Source organism: Lepeophtheirus salmonis, chromosome 5, assembly GCF_016086655.4.
Source record: "Lepeophtheirus salmonis chromosome 5, UVic_Lsal_1.4, whole genome shotgun sequence".
In the NCBI taxonomy this organism is placed as follows: Eukaryota; Metazoa; Arthropoda; class Copepoda; order Siphonostomatoida; family Caligidae; genus Lepeophtheirus; species Lepeophtheirus salmonis.
Genome location: NC_052135.2, coordinates 34,243,410 through 34,271,261, shown reverse-complemented (window position 1 = coordinate 34,271,261; position 27,852 = coordinate 34,243,410). Strand labels below are relative to the sequence as shown.

The 27,852-nt window shown below is 31.0% G+C and overlaps 2 protein-coding genes and 1 long non-coding RNA gene across 4 annotated transcripts; 1 reads left to right on the top strand and 2 right to left on the bottom strand.

The window, feature by feature from the left end:
- Positions 1-9,516: 9,516 nt before the first annotated feature.
- Positions 9,517-11,391, top strand: LOC121117387 (12S rRNA N(4)-cytidine methyltransferase METTL15). Of its 2 annotated transcripts, XM_040711803.2 has the most exons (3): positions 9,517-10,171; positions 10,244-10,391; positions 10,452-11,391. In XM_040711803.2, the coding sequence occupies exons 2-3, from the start codon at positions 10,250-10,252 to the stop codon at positions 11,348-11,350; spliced, it is 1,041 nt and encodes a 346-aa protein (XP_040567737.1). In that variant the 5' UTR covers positions 9,517-10,171; positions 10,244-10,249; the 3' UTR covers positions 11,351-11,391. The 2 variants fall into 2 exon arrangements, with proteins under 2 accessions (XP_040567737.1, XP_040567736.1); XM_040711802.2 differs by having other exon boundaries at positions 9,533-10,171; positions 10,244-11,391.
- Positions 11,348-12,827, bottom strand: Rae1 (ribonucleic acid export 1). The gene is made up of 3 exons (XM_040711801.2): positions 12,398-12,827; positions 11,909-12,341; positions 11,348-11,852 (listed from the first exon to the last, which is right to left on the bottom strand). The coding sequence occupies exons 1-3, from the start codon at positions 12,686-12,688 to the stop codon at positions 11,440-11,442; spliced, it is 1,137 nt and encodes a 378-aa protein (XP_040567735.1). The 5' UTR covers positions 12,689-12,827; the 3' UTR covers positions 11,348-11,439.
- Positions 12,828-14,091: 1,264 nt separating this feature from the next.
- Positions 14,092-18,191, bottom strand: LOC121118636 (uncharacterized). Its single transcript, XR_005864518.2, has 4 exons — positions 17,985-18,191; positions 15,048-15,328; positions 14,484-14,923; positions 14,092-14,401 (listed from the first exon to the last, which is right to left on the bottom strand). It is a non-coding gene; the product is annotated as an uncharacterized lncRNA (long non-coding RNA).
- Between the last annotated feature and the right edge of the window lie 9,661 nt (positions 18,192-27,852).

Here is a 27,852-nt window from a genome sequence, read left to right as displayed (position 1 = left end):
GTAACCTAAGAGAATGGAACCTTGGTTCATTAACTTGAAATAAATAAATGAGAGGATTCTATGGTTGAAACAATATATACTTAGCTATTAAATATTTTATACAATGTTCGACTAATATACAAGGATCTTACTTGTATAAGCATATTGTACAAGTTACAATTTATTCGTTTCCTTATTTTTATTTAATTACATCATCACTCATTCTAATTAGCAACTACTAATTAATGCTACCATTTCATTATGATCTTTTAAATTATTATGTATTTTCAGGTAATATAACTATGGGCATTTGAAACTCTATAGTGAGACACTGAATTCTGAAAGTTTTTGACTTCTTATTGAAAATTATTAATATATTGACTAGTGTTGTGTCAGTTGTTATTTATTTAGTCTAGTCCAGTCTTAGAACTGGCCTTTTAGAAAACTTGTAACTTGTACAATTTGTTCATACAAGTTACATCTTGTACACACAATATATATATATCCAATCATTTACTTATATTTTCATAATGGGTTCATGCGATAGTTTGAAAAAATATTAGAAGACAGAATAACGAGGAACAAAAACGATGAACAGACAAAATGTCAAAATACATGATATGTGAGATGTTGAAAGTTACTAATGCAATAGAACCAAGAGTTTTATGGTGGTGAATTAGTACAATCTAAACTCCGTTAATGATTGGAAGAAATTTCTAAAATCCCATTATTTCGAAGTTATTATGACTTTTGGATGAAAATAATAAAATTTGGTCATGGTTATTGGAGGAGTGGGTGGTTATTTTTTACACAAGGTGCTGAAAGTATAAATTATGCAATATATGTATGTGCTACTCCAAAACTACAGATTTCTTAAATATGCAGCCTCTTTGAGGATTTTTTAGAAATTCTTAAAGTTTTTATTAACCTTACTGTTCAGAATAATATCTGATCTTTAACTGTCCAATTAATATTGAAAGAAAACAAGCAGTAGTTTACTATTTGAAAAGTAACTTTGCATCTCAGTGCGTTCCAAAATAATAGTAAGGTCTGAAAAAAAAATGAAGCAACATCTCATTTATATTTTTGAAGTTTGCATGCCCATAGGTATTCAAATATGCAATTTAAAAATCAGGGATTTATATCCGCCCGAGATATGGGCTTGGGCTTTTTGGGCAGCGTAAGTCTAATTAAAAGACGAAGATAAAAACGAAGTTTTCTAGAAAATTTTGGTTTATATTTGGGCCGTAAAACCATTTCAACTCAAAAGTAGAGGGTTTTTTTACCCATTTAGAACAACAAAGTGTCCAATTTGGTAAGAATTTGACAAAGTTATGATCAATTTAAAAAAGTTCAACAAATTTAATTATAACAAGCAATAACATTCACGAAATATCACTAACTTTTCACAATACTACATTTACTTATAATACTTTTTTATAATTTTTTCATGTAACGATAACACTGGACCCTTTTCAAAGCTTTTCCAACATCATTATAAAAGAACACCAATCAACCGGTCTTTTACTGGATTTTATGTTCAAATGTGATAGGAGTTATAATGACCAACTGTTTTCCACAACTTTTTTGGAATAGTGGTTACTCTTGCTTGTGTATCTCATCCGGATATCCTTGAAATCCCTGTGGAGAGACTCGACGACAGCTTGCTCGCTATAAATCCTAGTGACTCTTGGTATCCGTCAAAAAATTACTTGACATGCACAATGGTACAGTGCACCTTTAGGCTAATTGTAATTGCAATTCTGCAATAAGCTCTCATGTAGTTTTCAATCAGTTTGGCCTTTTGAGGTTCAGGAGGGGTGTCTTTCTGACAATGAGATTAAGCTCAGTGGCCATGTTGATGAATAAATTTAAGTTGAACCAATAGTTGGCAGTATTCTTTGTCTTTCCAATTTTCACTTTCATTTTGGCACTTTGGCTTGTCTGAAGAAATGATGCAACCATCCTCACATGGCTCAGATTTCTTCAAATAGTCAGACATCATAATGGCCGTGGCCGTGGATCTTTGAGATATCTTGTCAGCAGTATTTTGTCTTTTTTTTTAGAAAAGGAGGATTGATGCCTGATTCCTCGGTCTTTTCTCACACTTGCATGTCCCAAAGGCATTGTAGTACGGTGGAGAGGATGCTTTTTTATGGTCCTTTCTCTTTTGATCTTAGTTTTCTCCAAGAAAAGGTGGGTTGGAGTAACCGACCTTAGGCTGTAGGGATACTGTAGTGGGATCAAATGTAGAGTACTCAATATTTTTGTCTTTTTTTTGACAAAACATGTACACAATAATTTAAGAATTATTTTGATTCGCTATGAATAATCCCAGATCATACTAGTTAATCCAACAAGGATCTCCATGCCCTTTTGCTCACATCATTTGATGAAATCATTCAACTTTTTTTAATTGGTCATAACTTGGTCAAATCTTAACCAAATTGGACACTTTGAGGATCTTATTGGGTAAAAAATCTCTACTTTTAAGTTGAAATGGTTTTACGGCCCAAATATAGTGCAAAATTTTCTTGAAAAGCTCGTTTTTTAAAGCTATTTTTTTTTTAATTACACTGCCTCTGCCCAAAAAGTCCAACCTGTCGATATATCTCGGGCAGATATATAACCTTGATTCTAAAATTTTCGATTTTGGATACTTATGGGCATACAGACTTCAAAAATGTATATGAAATGTTACTTCATTTTTTTTAGACCTAACTCTTATTTTGGAACACAAAACATCTGTTGAAAATGTTAATTAAAGTTTTTTTTTTTTTTTAAATATGTCATAAGCCATGGAACTCTATAGACCTGGAATAACCACGCATACTTTTTATTTGCACATGAGGGGAGTATAAAAGGATTGATTGAAAATAAAGAGTTAGGGTCATTTTTTTACTCAATTTCTTGAAGAGAGGAAATAAAGAAAAATATATAACCTACTTCCTTGTATCTAGAATTCCATGCATAAGTACAACATTTTCGTAGTTCTTAAATAAATAAAAAATATTTATTTCCAGAAAGAATAAAAATGAGAATGTAAATTTTTTTTTGGTATTGAATAACATGCAGGAACCCCATTGTAGATAACTTACAAAAGTCATTCACAGATCAACAAAATTACAATAAAGTTCATATTTAGTATGATTTGAATCATTTTAAGTGACCTTGAAAAACACGTACTATAGGAAGCAGTGCAATTTTTCCTCAAGGATACTCGTTCAGGCATTCTTGACTACATACTAAATTTAAAGATAAATAATTGATCTAAGTTTATCTTATCGAGTTTTTAATTGAAACTCTAAAATTGATTGAAAAAAACAAAAGAAAACATTGTCACTTGACAGCTATCACTAAATTTGATTATTTTTGATAAAAAAAGCTGACCCACTTATGAGAAACGAACTTTTGCCAAATTTTAGTCATCTAAATTTGGTCATTCATGAAGTATAGCTACTTTATTTAAGTTATATTTTCTTGTTAAACATTAATAGTTAATTAAAAGTCGATTTACCCGGGTGCATAGATCTTAATACAAAATCGTTGGTGTAATATAATTACGTTGTAAAATCGTGGTGTATATTACAAAATATCATTGTTCGACAAAATTGTTGTGGGTAAACTTATCGTGTAGCTATTTTAAAGATTCATTATAAGTATTATGATTGTGAGTAATTTCATTCCATGACAATATTATCGTGAATAACTTCCATGGAAGACCCTATTTGATATCCCATAATACTACCCGTAGGCTGAGCTATAGTTTAGGATATTAGAGGTTCTTTAATCCACAGGAAAGCGTTCGCGGAGAAATATAACCGGCCTTGGGTCCCAGCTGATGATTTGTACAATCCGTATATTAGATGGGGTCCTTGATACTTAGAAACGTGATAGCAGTGGAGTAAACTTCCTTTAGATCCAGCATTTCACCTGTACAACCAGAAGGTGGGAGTGTATTTTTGGATATAATAAGGGCCAATGATGCGCAGAGACTGCGGTAGAATCTTTTTTATCATTGAATAATTTGATTATCTGCATATAATATACAGTAAAATCAAAATATAATAAAAATACACTAATAGTCAATGTTTCCTCAGATAACAATTTTTAATACATAAAATATATCGCATTGAAGATACACGAAGTAAAAAATCCGCATAAAGTCAACTTTTTCTTACATTTCTTGGTATCAAGTTCATAGGAGTTTATGAGAATGAAGAATTTCCATGAGGATAATTTTTTTTTATATTTATACCAGCTAATAGTTACTCGGAGTTAGGCGGCCAAAGGAGGGAGCGGGAAATGAAATTGACAATGATCCATATAAATATTATTCCTTTTTAATGTTTAGACCCTTTTGGCGCGGGCGAGCCATGTAATATATGTATTATTTGGAATTTAAATATATATATATTGTTTTTTAAACTTTAAATAACATACCAACATCTTTGTGACAAAAAAAAATTGTCTAGAAGAGCAGTCCATTGTTTATTTTTGTCAAAAGATTGCCAAATCGAAATTTGCTAAGAAATTGTAAAAAACATTTTTCTTTTTCTTTTTCTAGAAAAAAGTAGTAAATAGAGTTTATTGGAAATGAAGACAGGAACACAAACTTAACAGAGAGAATAATGTTTTCGAAAAAATAAACCTCTATAACTAGTTCATTTGTGCAAATATTAAAAAATGATGAAATAAAATGTTCCAAAAATTGAAAATATTATAACATCCTGTTAGAGTTTCAAATTTAATGTCTTAAATGTATCTTTTGTGGCTGTTCTTCTTCAAAAATTAAAAATTGACGTTTGATGAAAAAATGAGAGAAAAAAACAGAAAAATTGATAAATTATTGAGAAAATGACAGATATTTCCGTTAAACAAGAATTTTATGTGTCATATTTAAATGCAATCGGATATCAAGACAAACTTTGTTTGATCTACTAATGCAATGTTCCATTGTAAATTCATTTTTTTTTACCTAAAAAAAAACGAAACTGCAAATTCACCGATTTCTTTCTTTCTTATTCATACTATTGTTTTTTGAGACGCCAGTCACTTTTTAATTAATAAGTTATCACCCTATTTAGTCTCTCTGAGCTTCAAAAAATATTTTTGTGTTTTGGGTATAGAATAAGCCCCCTTATATACACCCCTCCCCCCCCGAAAATTCCCACCCTCGGCTTAGCTTGACCAGATTCATAGCTCATGATGATGAAATTACAAAATCATTAGTATAGTTTATTTAAGAAAGGATGTACGGGGAAAACGGAATATTAAAAAAGTCCACGTTTTGCTGCTCTACACTAAGGGGTATCGCAGGAGCCCAAAATTGAGCTATCGCACATTTTGACCCCTTAAAAGCTGCGAATGGTAAATAAAAATCCGTTTAACTAAAAAAAAAATCCCAGATAAAAAAAATTACACCCTCCGCCCTTTTTGTCCGGATGTGATGGATGCAACACAAATGTAGAATTTGATTTGGCATTATAAGGAAGCAACACATTTCCATTCAAAGACCCATTCAAGGGCTGGTGTGTCAATTTCACATGAATGAATTGACATTGAAGGAGGCATTACAAACAAATTGATGTTGGACAGCAAGGACCTTAGTTTATAGGGCTCAATTGAAAAATCAATAAATGAAGATTTACAAAAAATGCCAGTCGTCAGTTTCAGGCCTGTTGTAGGAAAAGTTAAAAAAATTAATGAAGATATTTTGACAGATTTAAGTAATAATTAACGCTACCTTTACGACATTGCTTTGGCAATTTAGTCAGGAAACATTCCTCCCAGTTCCCTCTTACCTCTTAAATCACCAGGAACCTTGCACGAGGCTAGATGGCTTACCAAAGCTAATCTCATTTTGCGATATTATGTTTCGAATAAAAAGCTTAGCAAAAACCTCCTAAAATTGGTAGCATATAAAATATTAAGCTCCAATGTGCGTTGTAATTAAATGTCAACCGAATTGCTGCGATGGTTCGGAGCATTTTCAGCTTGCAATTTCACTATCAAGTGATGAAGACCTGGCCCTATTGCATAAAAAAATTTATACCGAAATTCTTTCTTCGCTCATCATGAAAATATATTGTTAGCAGCATTTGTAGATGAAGATTCAGATTCGTAAATTTGCATTGAACAAAGTCTTGAGTGCAAAAATTTCATATGCCCCCCATAGCCAATTCATAATAAAATAAACTATGTATCAAATCATTTGAGGAATATGATTGATTGGTCTAAGATAGTAACCACAGTTCCTCCAATCTTACAATAATGGTCAGATAAATAACTTATGAAAGCAAAGAATGAGCCTTTGAAATTCGAGGAATATCCATACCATTACCAATTTATAGTAAGGCCAGTGAAACTAGTTTCAGATGCTTCCTGTAAGGTTTACGGATATAACCAAATACGTTTTGTCAACTTTAAAATCAAGAAATAAACTATGGAAATTTAAAACCAAGTATCAGTACCTAGTTTGATATATTTACATATTATATGTTTAAAAATAGCATTCAGCAAAGATTAAGGGCATAACTATATATAATTATTGATAATTATGTACTAACTTATATAGAATTAAAAAAATAAGATATTGGCAGAATTTTCTCCTCTTCATAAGTAATTTTTAGATTTTTCGTCTATTTTCGCACTAAATCCGGGGGAGCACAACGTTTATCGCGCTGTAGAAGTAAGGGACTTAACTTTAGGGAAAAATTACACATCGTGCCATATCATTTTTTAAGGAACATAAAGCTTTTTTTATAAATAAGAAAAAAAAGTTTATTTCATCATTTTTTTTTTACTTCATACAGAAACCTTTCCGGATAAAAAGGGTATAAATTTTATTCTCCGGGATAAGCTGTTTAGATTTCCGGGTAAAATACTCGAAAGACAATTATAAAAGGAATACGGGATATCCATTCATCGAAAGAATTATCATGGGTCCTGCTAAGCTGTTCAAGTCTTCAAGTATGGTTTGTGCTTACTGGAAGAAAATGACCTATTCATGGAAATCAATTGTTGACTCCGTTCTTCCCATGCTGACCGTAGACGAACCATAGAAACTTCAACCGCAGGTTGAGTACTAGAGTTAAATTCTTCTGCACATTCTCTAAGTCCAGTTTAGAGACTTCAAGACATCTGTTTTGGGATGGCCCAAGTGTGGTTAACATTGTGCACATGACCGCTGAGTTTTTGGAGGAAATACAACAATTCATAAATAAAGATTGGGGATTGGCTGGTAATGTCACAACCTAAACATAGATTTCACCTCAAAATAGAATGCTTAATAACAAAGGTGCTATTTATTCTGTACGTCGCAATAAGTAAGAACTCTTGCATACCTACTAGTCTAGACAAAGTCCTCTTAAGCTACCACAAAGAGCTGGAGAGGTTCGATAGGAATTGAATTGTTTTATATCTTTGTATTCTAGTTTAATTGTTTAGGAGATTTTTGTTAAGATGTTATTATCTTTTTTCATTTACAACTGCCCTTATTTTTTATATTGTTTGGATAATTACTAACTAATGATTGTCGCTATTGTTATATTAATTAATTAATATCACTTTGAGATGGAGGTGCTACGTGTTTTTTGAAATGTATAGATATATATAATTAATGTACATAGAATAAAGTAACTATCCAATTAAAAAAAAAAAAAGTTTAAATGTTTTTGTCTCTTAAAAAAAATTATTCTATTAATTTTGTCATTTATTAAAAAGAAAAAAAAATTGTATCAAAATTGTCAAAAAAGGAAAAAAAAACCAAAAAAAAACCACTCCAAAATACATTCTGCCATCGGTAGCGTACACTCTGCCAATTACAGTTGCCTCCACTGTATTAAAGTTTAAACAAATTACAATGACAATGATGATGTCAAGAGAAATCGGATACATCACTAATACCTACTTCATTAAGTTAAATTAATAATTACGTTTTTATGGTTGTTAAAATATTAAACGTTTGGTTGTTATTTATTGTAATTGTAAATGTGGGGACACGGGTAGTTGGTACAGGAAATAGATAGCTCGGTGAGTGAAATCTTAGGGTGTAAAGGGGGTGTTTGTCCAGAGGGGTGTAAAAGCCTTAGAAACATCATTTTGATCTACAGTAATTACTAGTCTCTGTCAGCAGATATGTGGTCTCTCAAAATTACAAACTTATTTTTATTTTTTTACACTCGCGAGGATTTCGACAATTTTCACATATATATAATTATTTGTTATTAAGTTCGTTGGCATATATATTTTATTTGCTACACTTTTATCTAGGTATAATAAAATTATAACAACAAAGAATATGACAATGTTGGGGTATTTCTTCAGTTCCCCAAGGTAGTGGAACACTACAATAACGATTTAGTCGATAATATTTCGGGAATTTTTTTTTTCTACGCAGATGAAACGAAAATCATTTGCTCTTATTTTAACTCTGTCGGTGAGGTTGATAAAATTTTTATTAATTGGTGAGTTACTTGGAGAGAATGCTTATAAATGTTAATAAATGTGCCTTGCTTCCTGTCTCCAAAAAAGAGTGCATCCCCCCAAGTCTTAAGAGGGTAGATGATGACTTAGACTTAGGAATTTACACCTCTTGTGATTTGAGATATAAAAAGCATGTATCCTATATTATAAGGAAGGCCAAACGAAGCTTGGTAATTATTAAAAGAAGTTTCAAAACTCGTAACGCTTCGTTCGTGGTAAAACTTTAAAAAATTTATGTCCACTCGATCTTAATATACGACTTGAAAATCTGAAATCCTTCCAGAATCTACCTGATTAGGTCCTTAGAAAAGGTGCAAGCTAAGTTTGTGTCTTTTTTCCTTCATTGGAAGATTACGACAGAGCTTTGAATACAAAATCAAAAGACTTGGGCTCATCACTCTTTATCATAAACGTGCCATTAAGGACATTATTAAGCTCCGCCGAATTTTAAACAATAAGATAAACCTATCTTCCTCATCCTAGATACTAAATAAAGCCTACATCTTCTACGAAACAAGACTCTGTTTACATCATTATCTACTTCCTAAAACCAAATACACGACATTTTCAGCCATAATTTTAATTTTAGATCGGCTAGTCTTTGGAATTCTATACCTCTATGTTTTCATTAGGGAAGTGAGGCTGTCCTCAAACATTTTTTAGTTAATAATTTTTTTGGGGGACACATTTATATATACATATATTATTTACATTCTGGTTTTATTTTATGATAATTATTTGCAATACAACGTAATTTTTTTAATTTTAATATTCTTATCTTAAATCTATTACTTTTACTAACGATGATAATTTTATATTTTATAAACACTAAATAGGATAAACACTTTATAGTTTATAGGATTTGTTTATACCGCTGGTAAAAAAATAATTTCGTAAAGTCTCGCGCTACGGGGGACTAGAACTGTTTTTAATCTGCCACTGTCACCCCTAGATACATATTTTGTTTTAAGGAATTGAGAAATGACGGCACAACAACATACATCTATTATCTGTGACGAAATGTCTCTTTCCTATGTCGTAGAAATATTTATTATATCTCTAAACCTTCTTCAAAAAAGAACACACAACGAAAGAAGAGGAAAGGTAGTGGTAGAAAACAGCTGAATTATATATATATATTATGTAATTTTGTTTAGTATGTTCGATAGAATCCTGAATCACATTGTGTAATGTAGAAATTATGAAGAAAAAAAAAGTTATTTAGTAGTTAAGTTAGAAAATAGATGTGATCTCAGCTGTCGAGGGGGTTTTCTCTCTTTTAATTATACACATTGATACTAGACTTTAAGCTTTACGTTAATTGTAAAATCGTAATGATAGAATGTCGTCTTCCTCATCTCGTCAAACTTGGTTGAAACTCATCAAATCTTGGCCATCTGATCTTAGCAAGAGAAATCGAGATTTTGCTCAGATTTTAAAAGAACGATCAGATCCTTCTAGTGAGTCGGAAGTTCGAAGTCTTGAGAAGCTCCTTAAAAACGAATTTTCCAATAAATATCGCCGGGTGCATTCCGAAGCAACGGCAACGGTTCTTGGAAAAGAGGATTTGAAGACTCTTACATCCACAGATTTTCTAGAATCATCTACCAACTACGCCAATTTGTCTTTTTGGGAACGACTAAAGCTTCAGCTTTTCCCCAAATAGAAATTCATTTAATTATACCTCAATAAACAAATACTCGCTGTACGTATCTTTTGCAACATTGAGGTTACTACCATGTATCTATAATCATTTTTCTACATTTTTATTTCATAGTTTGTTATGTCACGTTCTTCAATTCACACCCTCATTCAGAGAAGTTTCTGCTTTGGAAGATTCCTTGGAGAGGTTTGTCCTCTGGGCAGAAATGTGACTCACACTCCTATATTTTTTCAGGAGGTCTTGGATATTTTAAAACCTAAAAGTAATCAAATCTATTTAGATGCGACATACGGCACAGGAGGTCATACTCATCTCATTTTAGATAACCAACCTCATGCACGAGTTATTGCTTCTGATCGAGATGTCAATGCCATTAATTTAGCCTTGAGACTGGGACAAAAGTATCCTTCGACCTCCTTCAATGCCTGTGTCTCAAGATTTTCTGAACTTCCCAAACACTTAATACGTTTGAATCTCGGCGAAAATATGATTGACGGCGTTATTTTAGACTCTGGAATATCAGATATTCAGTGGAATAACGAAAATAAAGGGTTTGCGTGTAAAGGTCCTTTAGATTTACGTATGGACTCTGAAAGATTTCCAGAGCTACCCACTGGATCTGAAGTACTACAAACGGTCCGAGAATTGGCTTTACTTCGTCTCCTCAAAAACTATGGGAAACTTAAGAAAAATTCTAAATTAGTTGCTAACGCCATCATCGAGTCACGTTACATGTTTAGTCGTTTTTTTACCGCTGAAGAGCTATACGAAGTAATTTTGGATGCTTTAAAATTCTCTGATGCACGGCAGTCTTTGTTTTTAACTACAGAAGAAGCCTCTAAATGGGAGAGTGCAATGACTGATTCCTTATTAGAGAAAACAATAACTGCTCTAAGAATGTTTATCAACGATGAAATTAATCAATTAGAGTATGGAGTAAGAATCGCTAGTCACTATTTAAAACCAGGTGGTCTCCTCCTAGTGATAGTAAGAAATGAAGCAGAAGAAATTGCACTTCGCAAGTCCCTAATGGAAATAGACTTTGACCCCATTTTAAGTAATGATCCCGAAGTACTAAGAACTCTTCCATGGAAGTTAGTAGGAAAGATTCCTTATAGACTTAGTAAAGCTGATCAAATGCTTCATCCCCGAGATGGAAACGCTCGTATGTACGTGGCTTCCAAAGTCAGGGAGATGCTCACATTAGCCGGGAGAGAATAAATTTATTTATGTATTTCAAAATATAGATTGCTTAGAAATCATGATAAATTATTATTATTTGATTCGATATCTTTAAAATGTTCAATCAATCATGTCTTAGTTCGAGGTTTTAACTCATCAAAGCAAGACCTAAGGTAAATAAAATTTTTCTTCTGGGGATAGTAGAATTCATGCCCTTTAGACCAATCGTATGATACTGAGTAGGCAAATATTTGTCCATTTGCCGTAAAACAACATTTTGTGATGGGTTGATCCATAGGTTCCGATGTTTTAAGCTTAGTACGAGCATCCTTGTCCCAAAAAGAGTATCTTCCATCAGAGCCAACAGTAGCTAAAGTTCCATGAATGGGATGGAATGCAATGTCGTTGACCGCGTAGATATCCTGAAATCCGTTAGTGGCTCCGTTGGATCGGTGGCATTTAAAGGTAAAGTTTTCTTTGGGATTAGTGGAATTTGCATACTGAATTGCGACTCGCCCTTCTACACTACCCAAAGCAAAACCTAAAAGATAATCATATTAATATCTGTAGGTAGACTCCCATAAGTTGTTATCACACCTGTAGGTTGTACTTTTTTATCCTTAAAAATGGAAACACATCGATGTTGATATTTTAACGGAGGCTCTACTCGCTTATACTCCTTGATTGTTTGTCCATCTAATGAATAAATCACGATGCCCCGTCCTGAGAGACCCACAACAGCCATTGGAAAATCAACATCAGCACAATAAACCCGTTCATTTAGATTGATACTCATAATAGGATTAGGAGATCGAGTGTCCCAGAACTTGAGAGTTTTATCCCAGGATCCAGTCATGAGAGCAGCATAATTTGGAGCTTTGAACCATCTCACGCATTTGACTGGAGCGTCATGCTGTGCCACTTGGATCGTTTGATTGGAACCCAAGTCCCAGCATTTGACTTGTTTATCACATGAAGCCATGAACACTTTGGATCCGTCATCATGCCAACAAACATCCAGAATAGGACCCTGCAATGCAAATTACTCATTAGCGTTTCATCACTTTTCAGTCAAAAAAGACGCGCCTGCATGCTTTGTTGACTCTTGGGCACGGACTGCCCCGTTCCGGATATTTCCCAACATCGAACATTATTGTCCCACGATCCAGCGATGAGAAAATTTTGTTGAAGGGAAGGAGGAGAAAAGCAGAGGCTGGAAACAGAATCATCCGGTGGATTCACTACTTCTACGTCCTTCATAGGATTCGGGGTTGAGGCGCCCATCATGGAGGTATTTGCTGCAGCATTATTAGTTGTAGCAGTCTGGTTGAAACCACCTCCTGACTGAATACTTCCAAATGAGTTTTGAGAAAACATTTAGAACCTTGTTTCCCTCGCTTTATTCCAATGTCAACCCCGATTTATTTTATACTTTGAATATTTTCTACTAGTCAACTGTTCAGTATACATTAGAAGGCGGAGCAACGTACAGAAAATAAGAGGTTCTGTCAACTATACAAAATTATTCTTTCTACGTCATTCATAATATTTATTAGGGAAGACCAAGACAGTTTAGCTACAAATTGAAGTCTGGGGGATTAGTATTACTGTGACCATATAAACTTTAAATAGTCCCAGGATATCATAACGACCAAAGAGGGATACCTAGATAAAAAAAAAGAGTCCTGCTTATATTATGAAAAAGAAGTAAATAAATAACATGTCTTAGGTTGTAAATATTACATCATTATTTTACGAAATAATATTTTCGTGTCAGTTAACTGTTTTTCAATTTTTAATAGGATCAATAATATAATAATATATATATTTTTGAAGACCTATTTAATATGTTGATTGCCATACACATGATTTATTATTATGTCTCTGATCCTATCTAAAATGACTTAATCTAGCCCAATAATAGGGCTAAGTCGTTACTTAATTTGAATATTTAAATAAATCTTAATTAGAAGTTAATAAATTAAGCGAACCAATATTGTATCATCATTTAAAAAAAAATCCCCTTATTAATAACTTGTTCTGGTCTACCCTAATATTTACTATAAAATTTAGTTATTGGTTATAAAATTAAATCAGTGCCTTTAGAAATATGGCAAATAAAGTAGTACATCCATAGGAGTACATTTCTCAGGAATCTCTTTCGTACTCCAATCTCCCTGATAACACTCAACAACTTCAAGATACCTAATCAATGTGTAATTTATGTCTTGAAAAAGAAAAATATATTTAAAACGCAAAAAAAAATATATATATATATATCTGATTAAATTATTATCTACTGAAAATGTTAATTATTAATTTATTTCCTCCAGAAATTATAATTTTTGAGGATTTTATAGTAAAAAAATCTACTTTATTTTCTTTTTAAGATACAAATTTTAAGTTACTTAATTAATTTGGCAGCAATCAACAAGCTAAAAGTTTTTTACATGCCGAAGACAAAGTTTGACGAAGACGGAACAAAATGATATGAGACATGACAAAATTAACAATAATAGGTGCCAGAAATATATAACATAGCTTCATAAATTTATGCAACATGTATATACCCTCTATTAAACTTAATATTTCAAGTTAAGTACATAATTTCTTGTACATTGGCAAAATTCATCTTTGCCTAAGTTAATAATAGTCTTGTAAGATCTAATTAAACTAATAGACATAAAATATTATGAAGTATCTAACTATTGAAATTAACAACAGTTTGAGTAACTTTGATATCCCAATAATAAATATTTTCAGCAAATGAAAAACAAATATGTAGATAAATAAATATATTATTTGTATAACTTTGACTAAATTATCCTTATAGAGTCATTATTAGAGTAAAATTGAATTCGTTACAGTTGGTTTACTAGAATTATTTTTAAGCAACAGACACCAATAAATAATTACAAAAATTCCGAAAATTATTGGAAAGACGATAATCCATATAATTTCTATTTTTTGAGCCAAAGGTTTCTTTCCAATCCGAATAAACCATAGAACCAATGAAAATTCAATTAAAATCGAAAATATGAATATTAGACACATAACCATCCATATATCTAAATAACTAACATAAGATACCTAAAGAAATATTTCAATATAAAAATATAATTGAGAATGTTTAGTTATGAATTATTATGATTGTTTATCTGTTCATATTTACCTGTGGAGTACTATCACGTACACTGTTGAACATTGCCAATGATGTAAGTAAAGACAGCATTACCATTTTGACCCTACCTGGAATGGCTTGAGGATCTAAAAACAGTGATATCCATCCCAGTATGACAAATACTATACTAGGAATGAATGTTTGAATCACGTGATATGGGATTAATCTCTGCAACTGAATACGGATGATAAGGCCAGAATAAGACGTCATGTCAGATTGGGTATCATATTTTTTTGAAATATATCAAAGGTGAAAATTGATCTAAAGTAATATTAGGATTAATGACAGAGTTACTCAGATCCCAATTTAGTTTCATATCATCCATCGAAGTATCCCAACTTTCTAAGGGTATGTCACATAGCTGCTCATCATTGGGGTATTTGTGAAAGTCCATTTGACAAATAACGTCAAAATTGATTCTTAGTGATAACCTAATTTTGTGTGTATAAGAAATTTGAATGAGACAATGTTCCATAATAGTTTTAATATTTAATTACACATTTAGATGTCCTAAACGATGATGATATTATGATTATAGATATTAAATAATTTAACCTTAAATTTCTGTTTTTGTAGTATCGAAGTGACATTGGCTGCAAATGATATTTTGGAATCCTTGCATTCTTTGCTCCATCAATAAAAACGTCAGGAATCCAAAATTTTCTTTTCACTATTTTTCCGTTAAAAGTTATAAAATCAAAGTCCCAATCACTTCCATTATTCGTTGGATAAATTCTGGGGTCTTGCCAGATCATCCTTATTGAAGTTTCTACTGTTATAAGTGATAATTTCTCATTTACTTCAAAAATGTTTCGTAGATTGATGGAAATGTTTACCTGAAATAAGTAATTTGTCAAATTATGTATATAATTATAAAGGTATATGTCATATTTGTTATCAGTAGTTGTAACACGAAATTATAAAATAACATTTTAAAAATCTCAGGTAACAAATGAATAAAGTTAAGTCTATGACTGCAGGTAATATTTTAAAATACTTGATACATGTGAAACGGTGCTTCTTAGGCTTTTTACTTCCATTATCTCAAATATTTGTTACGGAGCTATAAACGTAAATCCATTATGGACTTGAAGTAGAATTGAGTATTGGCTTAGCAGAAACTCTTGTCTATATCATTACTAGATATGGAGTGGGGTTAGTTTTTATTTACTTAGCCTTAAGGTTACTCGCAGCTAATATAACGAAACATCATGGCAACAAAGCTGCTCTCCTACCAAATATTCATAGAATTGTTAATGTGACCGTGTTATCTTTCGTTTTTTTATATACAGGCTTTTCATATTATTTCAATCTCTGATGACAGCTACGTTGCTCTTCTCCTAAGCATTCTTCAAATTGTCAGGGTCACCTCGTAAATTTTCGGGGTTTTTTTGTTTTTTTTTACATATCAGCGGATAATATTATTTTCATCTACTAGGTATGCGCCTATGAAATGAGACTTTTAACTATTGGTCCCTAGTTGTCACCAGTTAGACATTCTAAAACCGGTCAGAATGTCTAAATGCTGATTTCGACATGTGTCAACAATTTTAATTCATTGTTTACAAAGTTTCATTCAACAACGCACTTTTTTCGCTCCTAAAAATGTCTAATTTTGTGCCTTCAAACTACATTGTGCGGACATCATTGATTTTCTGTTACCAATTGAAGAAAAACGCTTCTCAATCCCATCAAATGCTTGTGAAAGCTTACAGTAGACATGTTCTAAGCAGAGTACAGTGCTTCAGGTGGCTTGAAAAATTCCAAAGTTGTGATTATGACGTGGGAAATGAAGAGCACGGCCGGCCCCCGAAAAAGTTTGAAGACGCATATTGGTCGATGAAGATGATAGCCAAACGCAAAAACAGCTCAAAGAACAATTGGGTGTTGACCGTCGGAACGTTGTAATGCCGATTTGAACCATGCTATATCCCAAAAACGCTCAAAATATGAAGCCAGGCAACACATGCTAATTTTCCTTGATGACAACGCACCACCGCATCGCTCTATAGCCACATGCCAGTTTGTTGAATCGTACAACTGGGAACCTCTTGGTCATGCGGTTTACTCACCAGACCTGGCGTCTTATGATTATCCCTTGTTTGGATTGATGGGCCACTCACTCAATGATTTACGCTTCGATTCTCACTCTGAAGCCAAAAAATAGATCGATGGCTGGTTTGCAGCCAAAGACGAACAATTTCATAAATCCATAAATTGCCTGAAAGATGGGGAAAATATGTGGCTAGCGAAGGCACATACTTTGAAAATTAAATTTTTAACCATTTTTTACAATAAACGTTCAATTTTTTTCTTTAAAGTCTCATTTCATAGGCGCATCCCTGGTATAATCATGTTAACTGCTGAATTGATCAATGTAATTATTTTAAATACAATTTAATTAGTGTAGGGGTTCTGTCATAAATTCCTTGACGGGTATGATTTTTAATGGAACAGACTAATTCAATCATTTAAAGAAACCATTCGGTCTTGATCGGTACTAAAGAAAAAAATGGTCTGGATCGGTTTCATTTAAAATTTGACATAGACCGATTTTAGAGGAATTGTTGAGTCATGTGTTTTTCAAAATTGTCAACATCGACCGACAATGACGTTAAATGAAGTTACATGTGTTGCATAAATCATATCTGTACAACTCATAAGTTTTCATATTTGATAGTTTTTAGATTGAGACAAAAAAAATCGTCTATGTATATACGAGTATTGAGACCGAAAATATCACTCCACAATTTGAAAGTGATTGAATTACAATCTAAGATTGAGGTTTGGACAGAAATATCTTTATTAATCGGTCTTGAAAAAATAACTTAAGGTTGAATTATAGAAAAATCCGGTTTCGGTCGAGTTACACGAATATTAATTATCCATAACTGACATAAGATGTATTCATAAATATTTAGTTACCTTTGTATTAGCAGATTTCAATACGAGTTGCTCTGTTTTGATTTGCTCTAACTAACTTGTAAATGAGGTGAATATGTTTTATTGCAAGTAAGTTATGTCTTTTTAGTTAAATATTATTAAAATATTTTTCCTTCAATGCTTGTTTGCACTCTAAATATAAGCACATTTTAAAGGAAACGTTGTACAACGCATGCTCATTAAGAACTGGTGGTACACCCATATTAGTTAATTTATTTTGCATTGACTTATAGTTTCAAGTAATTTACTGTAAGCCTGTCTGTGGAGATATATATTTGATAGTAAAGAAAATACATAATTTTTTTTTTTAAGTTTGGGAATGATTTCATGGACACTTAAATAAAAATAGAATTTGTTAAACAGTTATCATAATATAAGATAACTGATGATATATGTATGTTATATAAGGACGTTGAGTAATATTTGCTTCATTCATTCACGGGAGTATTATTCAATGGATTCGCAACGGCATTTGCTTCTGGGTATAAGGGATACTGAATTAAAAAGCACACGCAATAAAAATAACAAAAAACAAATGCTTTTTCATACATGCAGAGGAGATCCTTTGTTATGAGGCCCTTCCATCACACTATAGTCTTTGGAAAACTTAAGTTGGTTGAGTCTTCCTGATACACATCTTAAGGTAATCAATATGCACTGTAGTACTAGCATATCAAAAAGCAGTATTTGCATAATTTGAAATACAACTTTTCATGAACAAAATGTTCCTTACTATTAAGAAAAATGAATGAAACTAAAAGTAAAACACTATGTTTTTAATTTGTATGTCAAATGCTTTCTCCACTGTCTAGCAACGTAGGTATGTAAAAAACTCGTAATGTGCCTTGATTTTCTTTCAATTATAAGTAATATCATAGTTGTGTTCATACATTTATCTGATTTAATCAGGAATTGTTATAAAAAGTATATAATTAGATACATAAATTTATGTTATACTTATTAATCCTGTCACCAGGGCGGCTTTCAGTGTGAGTGGGGCCTGATGCAAAGATACAGTACAGGGCTACTTTTTTTCAAAATAAATTTAAAATGATAACTTAAGTAATAAAAAAAAATATATATAAGCGTCCTTTTTTTCAAATTGCCTATTTTATAAAAAAAAATTCCGTCAAATGGTCTTTTTTTCGAATAGAGAGTAAAAACGAGAAAAATGTATTGAAAAAGTTAGGTTTGATTAGTTTTATGCGTCAAATACCAAAAGCTTGCTATGCTGAATTCCTTAAAATATATAATAGAGGTGGTAGTCTCTATACGGTTCTAGGACACTTTGCCGAAAAAAATAATAAATATATTTGATGATGATCCTATGTAACAATGATTCCCATTTATGTTATAGCAATTTTAAACTATAAAATGTTTAATTCATTATTTCCTACATATTACCATTATTAAGTATTGATTCATTTAATTTTAAGGATGTTTTAAAAGTTGGCTCGAACTTCTTTTGGAACTGTTGTAACAAAAATAAGAACAATTGCCCAATAAGTAAATTAGAAAGAGAAAAAATGTGTATAGAAGAGAGGTGGATCAATCAATGATTATTGATTAAAATTTAATGGACAATGCGAATGAACCAATTGTTAGGATTGAATGTGTTGAAATCCCTTTCTGCCGAGTCAAGTCCTGATCAAACCTATATCTCAAGATCGTCTCCGATTCAATCATTCTAAAGATGGGGTTTTCATTGGAGTAGAATCAAACACACACCAAGTCCCTGTGACAAGCAAAATGAAAATATACAGCCAATACATCTTTTTAAGTAATCAAAATCGCTCTACGTTTTTTAATATGTGATTTTTGTACCATTGCATACAATTTGTTGTTCCTTATCAAAGCTTCATGAACAAATGAAAAAAAAGTAATATATCACTTCCAGTCTAGTTTTTCATGTTAAATCCTACATTTTCTCTTTTTAAATCATTATAGTCTATCTGAAATAACTCATTTCATTTATACATATATATATGTATATTATAATTACAATTGATGAGAATAAATTTATTTTATAACACCTTACGAAATATACGTATTATTATTTTCTTGGTTTTATCATTAAAAGTTATTGTAATATGAAGGGGAATCATAATTACAAAGTAATCCAGCACGAATCATCATCAAATATATATTTACTATCGGTAAAATGGTCATTCGGCAGTGATTCCATTCACCAGAGTGACCGTGTGGTAAAGTGGATTTTGGCAATGTTTCCACGGACACTTCTTTACACCATCAGAAATGTTATAATATATTTATTTTGAAAATTAACTAAAGATTCAAAAATACTGCTATTACTCAGCAAACGGAGGTAGAAGACTTAATAAATATAATATAAAAGAAAAATGCAAATTTGATCATTGTTTCCCTAACAAAGCAAACATCATTGTTGTGAAAGTAATCTCTGCATTCGTGATACATTTTGTTACAGAAAATAGGAATCATCACTCATGTTGCAAAGTAATGTACGAAATAACTTTGATATGAAAGATTGTAAAATAGATCAAAGAAATTTTTTCAAAATTGTACGTTGCATAGTAAATATTATATAATTTGTATATTAAATATAAGCATAATATTTTTTAAATAAAATCTTTTCTTTTAATTTGTTTCATTCTTTCATAAATTCTTAATTTGTTTTAAATCACTGTCGACGTTATTATTAATCTCATTGATGGAAATAGTTTCAAAAAAGTTATCATGTATTTAGTGCACGGCACTTTGTTTATTATGACAACTAAAGTATTTTTTTATTTTGAAGTTCCATCCTATGTTAGTCTATCCTATGCAGAGATGTAATATATGTTGCTATCTAGATACACTTTTTTCTCACCCTCTATTAAATTATGGCTTAAAAGGTACATTTATCTATAATAATAATAAGCCCGCTTTATATTTTTTTAATAGATAAGTTATTCAAAATGGGACAATAGTTAAGGAATAATCCACATAATTGGGCATAGATCGCATTCATTCTATTCTTGCGGAGCGTTTCTAAATAGTTAATATATATAGTAGTCTACAAATTAAAAAAATAAAATCAAAACACTTACGTCACTACGAAAAAATGTTTATTAAAAAAATCTTTTAAAAAATTTTCATAAGTAACTTTATGTATTATATAATTATTCTTAAATGCACACAATTAGACTATCAGAAAATGGTTCAAGACAATGTATGTATAATTTGACGATGTCATAATACTGGCATATATTTTTTTTTAGTAAATACTAGTGGTAGTATGCGGCATTTTCATGTGTACACTCAAACAAAACTACTCAATACTTGTATTAATTCCTACGTATTTCTCGCCTCAAGAATGAAGGAATAATAATAAGAGTTTGAAAAAAGAAAACATATACCTGCCTGGGCCTCCATGGACGCCGATTACATCCAGCAAGTCTGTGGCAGCTTCGGACGTCTCCTTACCAGTGTTATTGAGTCAAATGGTGGCTACATTGATTAAATTTTATCACAAACTATTTTATTATTCTAAAAATGTATGAATAAATTGTTTCTCAAGTCATTCGAAATGTCATTATTGTACGCGATATGTTCTGAACAAAAATCGGTAAATAATTCTGCACGGCCCGGTATATATATATATATTTTTTTTTTTTTTTTTGGGGGGTGTTGACTGATGATTGCTTTAGTCTTTAGAGCGCTCACTAACAAAACCACCAAGCCAGCCTGTGATCCCAATATGCTAAATACAAAACGCTTGTGAGAGTTAAATTATTTTTACGTACTAACGTTAATATTTCATTCAAATCTGCACTTTCTGCACCCCTGTTCTCCAATGTCTCTCGACTTATTTTGTGCAGCCTGAAGTCGTCTTAAAACTAGATGAATGCACATTATACTGATATAAACTTGTTCTGTCCGTAAATTTTTATGGAAATATTTAATTGAAAGGCTATTTGATGATAGATTTTGATTGGCTTTCCATTTCATGGGTAATCTTATAATGGCTTATTGTATCAATGTCCACTCCTTTAATTTCTTTTTGAAAGAAAATGAATGTGGCCATTACATTTTTTCAGCAATTGAAAGTATTTCAGTGTTGTACATAAATTAATTAATTACATCTCATAAATCCTGTTTGAAAAAAAAGAAAAAAAGATTACAGACGTTTTCTTGGCAAGGTATCATCTATTATTTGACAATATTTGAGCTCGGATTACCAAATTTAAACTAATTTGTATTAATCCGATGATATATTTCCCGGTTGAGATATTTGTCTGAACTTGTTAAATCTAAATTCATCTGTTTTCGTCATACAACTATAGGATGGTTTTTTTTTTTTTTTTAGGGGGGGATGTTTGTGCTTTTTTACATGATGTTTTATTTTTATTTTTATAAATTCCAAATATTTAATTTTCGTGGAAACACAAAAAATTGATTTGAAAAATTTTAGAGTTTTTTTTTTTTTTTTGGAAGGGAACAAATAAACTTTTTTTTAAAGAAAGAAAAAATAAAATATCTTTTATAAATTTTGAAATGTAATATTTCTAGCCAAGATTATAATATTATATTACGATAAACATCTGCATTTTTGTTTTGTCCTCCAGCCTCCTTCTTTGCAGACACCCCTGAAACGTTCTACTTTGTAACTTATTTTTAAAAAAAACTTTTATTTTTCTCATCTCTTAATCTGTTGTCAAAATTGGGTAAATTGGAAACAATTTGGCACATCATTAAAATAAGGATAATTTTCAACTTCTTATCGTATATACTCACTGATTGTGAACTAATGTCCACTTTCTTCGTAATATTTTAAAAAATTTAATCATTTTTCTTTATTATTTCTTTCATAGATCATTTATATATGCATACGCTTTTGTAACACTATTGGAAATATGATATTTTGTAATAATATTTAAAAAAATCATAGGCAACAGAACATTAGCAATATTATGACAATTATTTTTTGAATTGTAAATAATGAAATTCATATTTATTATAGTCGAAATTTGTGAAGTAATTGATGAAGTATAGTTGAAAATAATATGTGAATGAAGTATATGTATATTGAGTTATGTACTTTTTTATGCGGTTGTTTAAATTTAATGTCCTTATTTGTAAATTCAGTTTATACCAAAAACCATATAACAGAACTAAAAGAACAATGAGAGCATTTCAAATGAATTGACAGCCTTACTTTGTAGTGTTTTAAACAGCTGAAATTCAGGTACACATCTGATTATAAAGTATTAAAAAATGTCAAGCAAAATATCTACTTTTATGTATATAATTTCTTCTTATTCTCTCCTTTCACTCAGCTGACGCGTTGCTCTTCTAGTTCTTTTTATATTTCCTTTGATTTATATTTATTGATGCAAATTGTGTGTATTTTGGGCATGTTAAAAAATTCAACTAAAAATCAACATGGTAACCCTGACAATTTGTAGAAAGTTTTGGAAGAGAGTGAAGCTTTAAAAGAGAGCAGCAGAATATAACTGAATCTAGAAGTTCATTTTTAAGATTTTTAATTAAAAAAAACAAAAAAAAAACGGTTCACATTTATAATACACACGATTTACACCACCATTTATACTCTTTGATATATTTACCGTGATGAAAATCCTGAGTAAAATAGGCATGTTAAAGAAATAAACTAAAAAATAATTTTGTAACCATGACAATTTGGGGAATATTTTGGGGGAGATCAACCATAAACAGCTGGTACAAGGGAGGAGGAGGAAAAAGGAAATAAACAACGACACTGCTAAGAATTACTCCGCTGTCCATCCCCAATTCTACTCTGAGTCCAACAAAGACTTACTATTATAACTCCGCAGCAAATTTAGGAAAGGATGTTCACAGGAATAAAATTATAATAACAATTGCTAAGGATTTTTTTTTCCATTCTTTACCAATTAAAAAAAAACAACAACAACAAAAAAACGAGCCAGCTTAATAATTCACAGGATTTACATTGCTAAATACATATATTACATATTTTATATGGGCAAAGGAAAATAATTTAAAATCAAATGTTTTTTTATGGAGTTCTACATATGCGAAAAGAGGGATGTTTGTAAAGAAAAAACTATTTAACCGATTATAAATGGAAAAACGGTTGATACATGTCCGTTTTTTAAAAATTCAGTTCCTTCATATCAATATAGATATATAAAAAAAGATAATTTAATTATAATAATAATAATAAAGTCCAGGGCAATTATGTATAAATACATTAAACACATTATAGTTTAAATATAGTGCACGGAGTTTCACCATATCTATAATAAATATACATGTAGAAAAAATTGACTAAAATTAATATCTAAATTAAATGCAATACATAAAAGTGAAAGGCAAAATAAGATATTCTGACGAGTTTTCCCTAAAATTCTTTATTATTATGTTAAAAACTATTCCCTTGTTGGATACCACAGATGGAATATAAACTTGATCACTTCTGATTCTGTGAACCATGTATCTGTTCCTATGTTTGGAATTTTCAGCAATAAGGCAGATGCAGACAAAATTATGCCTCTCACTCCTTCAACCAACAACATGTTTAAACGATGTCAGCCTACTCTGAAAAATAACTATTGAATTTAACAGAGCAAAGGTTTGAATGTCCAAAAAGCAAAATCACTTTATGAAATTTTTCATCTCCACCTATCAAACCTTTTACGTTTAACTTAAGAATGACTTTGGAATGGTTAGAGACGGGCAATCTACAAAAATATGGACTGTTTCATTGGATATCATAAAAATCTGTTACTGGACTGTGAATTTTTTCCATCATTAATTATTCTCAACAATGACCTGATTCTGCTCTTCCAGTTTTCAGGGAGACTCAATCGTCTTCTATATAGATCAATATTATATCCGTCTCACCTTCAAAATTAGGCAATGCCATTTTCAAATGCTATGGGCGTGGCATAATATAGAGACCAGCAGTCCTCACAGGAGGAAACTTGAATCTCCCGTCATAGAAAAAATCTGAGGAGTATATATCGTGCGTATTTAAATTATCGCTGCTGATAATATGCTCATCCAAAATAGATGGATCCTTTAATTTCCTGAAGAAAAACTTCTTACTCAGAATTTTCTGAACAATATTTATTGTTGAGTCGTCATTAAAGACAGGATCATTAGTCCAGATAACTCGTTGAGCAGCACCCCACACTTGAGACATTGCCGTGGTTACATCGTTGGTAAGATTGTTTCGCATAATGAGCCTTTTATATAATCTGGTCTCAGTAATTGTCCTTCTCCATTCAAGAGGGGGATTCCCCGACATGTCTACAAAAATTTAATATATTCGCGGAGAGGAAGGAGGATCCTTCGCATGGATGCGAAGAAGTATGTCTGATGAGGAAGAAACAAAGTAACGATGGTTTCTGTATTCATGGGAAGTCAGGTGACAAATTTATGGAATGCAATAAAGAGGAGGGTTCCATGAAGGACCAATGTAGCAGTGGGGCTGTAGATATACAAGGGATATCTAGGAATGAGAAAAAAACTGAAATATCTGGAACCTTGACTTGCATGTATAGAACAAGATCAGGGTGTGTGTCTCCTAGTATAGATAGTGGGTCCAAGCCTTTGATAAAGTTGCAAATCGACCAGTATGGAGTAGAATTTATGACACACACAGATATTGTCGAAATTTCGTAGTCTTTATTAATATTTATCAAAATGGAAGAAAAAAAAATCACGCTTAATATTAATATAATTTCTCACTCAACACTAAGGGAGAAAAAGACAGGAAAATTAGATAAGCTCTTATGAAGAAGTAACTTTACCTCAATCCAGACATAATACGCCTGTAGGACATTAGGTCTTCTGTGTCATCCTCTTGCAAAGAAGAGTGTGCATGGTGCTTACCCAAAAATATGGCAAATTTTTCTCAGGAGACGGTTCAAGTAGGGTTGTGTTATCATTAGTTCGAAGAAAGTGGGTGATCGACTTCTATAAAATAATTGAGTATGTCAGCGATTGGCATATGATTAATATCTCTCAAGGAGGCGATTCATTTAATTTATTTAAAGCGTACGGGGCGAATATAAAACGCTTACCCTTCTTCCAGGCTATGATAAAGATACAAAAGTTGGATTCAAATCCTGTCTTATTAATAGGAGGCCTGAATGTAGATTTGACAAATTATTTTTGAGCCTCAACGTTTTTAAAAGGGAAGAAGCCCGTGATTCCTACAACACTAATTGATATCCTTATTTCTAAAATCTTGCCTTTCATTAATTAAAATAATGTAATTTGAATAGTTTCTTCTTCTAATGTGAGTAATTTTACTCGCAAAACATTTATCCGACAATTTGGATAACAAAAAGAGCAGAATAATTATTCTAGAATATAAACAGTAAGGAGTAGTAAAGAGAAATCCATTATTTTTAATGGATTTTTAAAAATTTTGTTCAATTTATGTTTATCTCCTGGGGAATAAAAAAAGTATTTACATGACTGTCGGACTCGACCAATTCCATTATTTCATCCCCATTTTGGACAATTATTCTTTTATTATATTGTGATTTAAAAAAAAAAATTACCATGTCAATTTAGTTCATTTTACAGCGAATAACTTGAGTTTCAAGTTGTTGTGCGGGATTCTATGTTAAAGATCAGAGATGTGTTCATAGTTAAATATTTTCTGACTTTATGTACAAGCTATTCTTCCTTGGATGTTGATTAGCAAGAAAGCTCATTTGCACTTTTATTTGTGTACTTATTATAATACTTTTGAAACTAAAAGTTATCAAAAGTTTTTATCATACTATTACTCCAATTTCGTAATTTTTGCCGCATCATAATTAATCAAGATTCCTCTCAGATGGAAATCATTTCCTATTATTACCACTACAGTTACTGAATAATTTCTCGTCATTTGATAAACAAATCAACACTAAAAATTCACTTTTATTAGGTAAATATTGATGAGAAACATTATTATTGATAAAACGTTTTATATCAACTGGGGATATTATACTTATATATTGTTTCTTGACTTGTCCACGGTTCATTTAAAAAAAATTATTGGGTTAAAAAATCTTGAAACATAGTTCAATTTGCAGTTGTACAGGGTGTATATTACTACATTATGGTTGGAAAGCGGAGCTGAACGGGAATAATTGCTGAGCACGGAACGAAAAAAAAAAAAATTGAACAGAACACTAAAATAGTGTAACGCTTATGTGGCTTGATATACTTAATTTTATTGTAATTAATTTCTAATTTGTTTTTCAAAAAGTGCTTACCTAGCTCAAGGAATACTATGTACATAGTATTCATATTTTGTTTCAATGTAAAAAACGGAACTTTTGTTTATTTCAACGCAACCTTTAATTTGCAAAAAGAGGATAATTGGTCTTTATCTACATTCTATATTAGGGATTGTCATTTTATACTTTTTTTGTTATCTCGGGATATTCAAAAAACTTTAATGTTATCTTGGAATATTGGGAAAATCCCGGAATATCACTACTATATTAACAGAAGTTTGTTTTTATATTAAGATATACAATGACAAAGATTAAATATATATAATCATAATACTTTTGAATGAAATACCCTTTTTACAAAAAAAAAAAAAATAATAATTATGATATTATATGTTTTAAAATAAATACATCGATAAAACTAGTTATATCATAGCCTATTTAGACTTTAAATACGTCCTTAAAAAGTTTATATATTTTGAACTATTTCACAGTTTGTTGCATTTCTGTAGAAAAAATCATTTTCCAGAATTATAACAACAGTAAAAAAACAAATATCCCGCAGAATAATCTTATTTTATATAAATTTTATTTTGTTATGGATTGTATTAAATTATAGATTCCTTACAAGACATTGACAGTTAACTTCAATGAAATTGGATTTTGTTTATATACATAAATTTCAATATTATATTATTGATTATAATTATATAAAAATGGCTTCAATAATGATTTTATGTAACGTATTTATCATATAAAAAAGAAACATAATATTTGCAATATAATTTTCTCAAATATTTATTAACCAAACATTTTAATATATCAATTAAAAAAAAAAAAAACCATTTTCATAATTTTCATCAGGGGGGCTTATGCCCAATACATATAAACTGTTATTTTGGAGAACAAGGAGACTAGACAGGGAGTTGAGTTATAAATCAAAAGTGGCTGGCGTCTCAAAAGACAACTATACCAATAAAATGTTTCGCAAACTTATTGAAAATTAAAAGAGTTATGCGCAAAAAAAAAAAAAAGAAGGAAATCGGTGAAAATTCCAGTTTCGTTGTTTTTTTCCAGGTGCAAAAAATGGATTTTCAATAGAATATTGAATTCATAGATAAAATAAAGTTTGTAAAAATTTTGTATATAAATATGACAAATAAAAATTGATGTTTAACAGAAATATCTGTCATTATCTGAAGAAGTTTTTATTT

What these genes read in the sequence shown, in the direction of transcription:
- LOC121117387 (XM_040711802.2), top strand. Translation starts at nt 10,250, where the DNA reads ATGTCACGTTCTTCAATTCACACCCTCATTCAGAGAAGTTTCTGCTTT.
- Rae1 (XM_040711801.2), bottom strand. Translation starts at nt 12,688, where the DNA reads ATGTTTTCTCAAAACTCATTTGGAAGTATTCAGTCAGGAGGTGGTTTC. An exon ending in AGAGTCAACAAAGCATGCAG is followed by an intron (nt 12,342 to 12,397) that starts GCGCGTCTTTTT and finishes TTTGCATTGCAG; the next exon opens with GGTCCTATTCTGGATGTTTG. An exon ending in TAAAAAAGTACAACCTACAG is followed by an intron (nt 11,853 to 11,908) that starts GTGTGATAACAA and finishes ATTATCTTTTAG; the next exon opens with GTTTTGCTTTGGGTAGTGTA.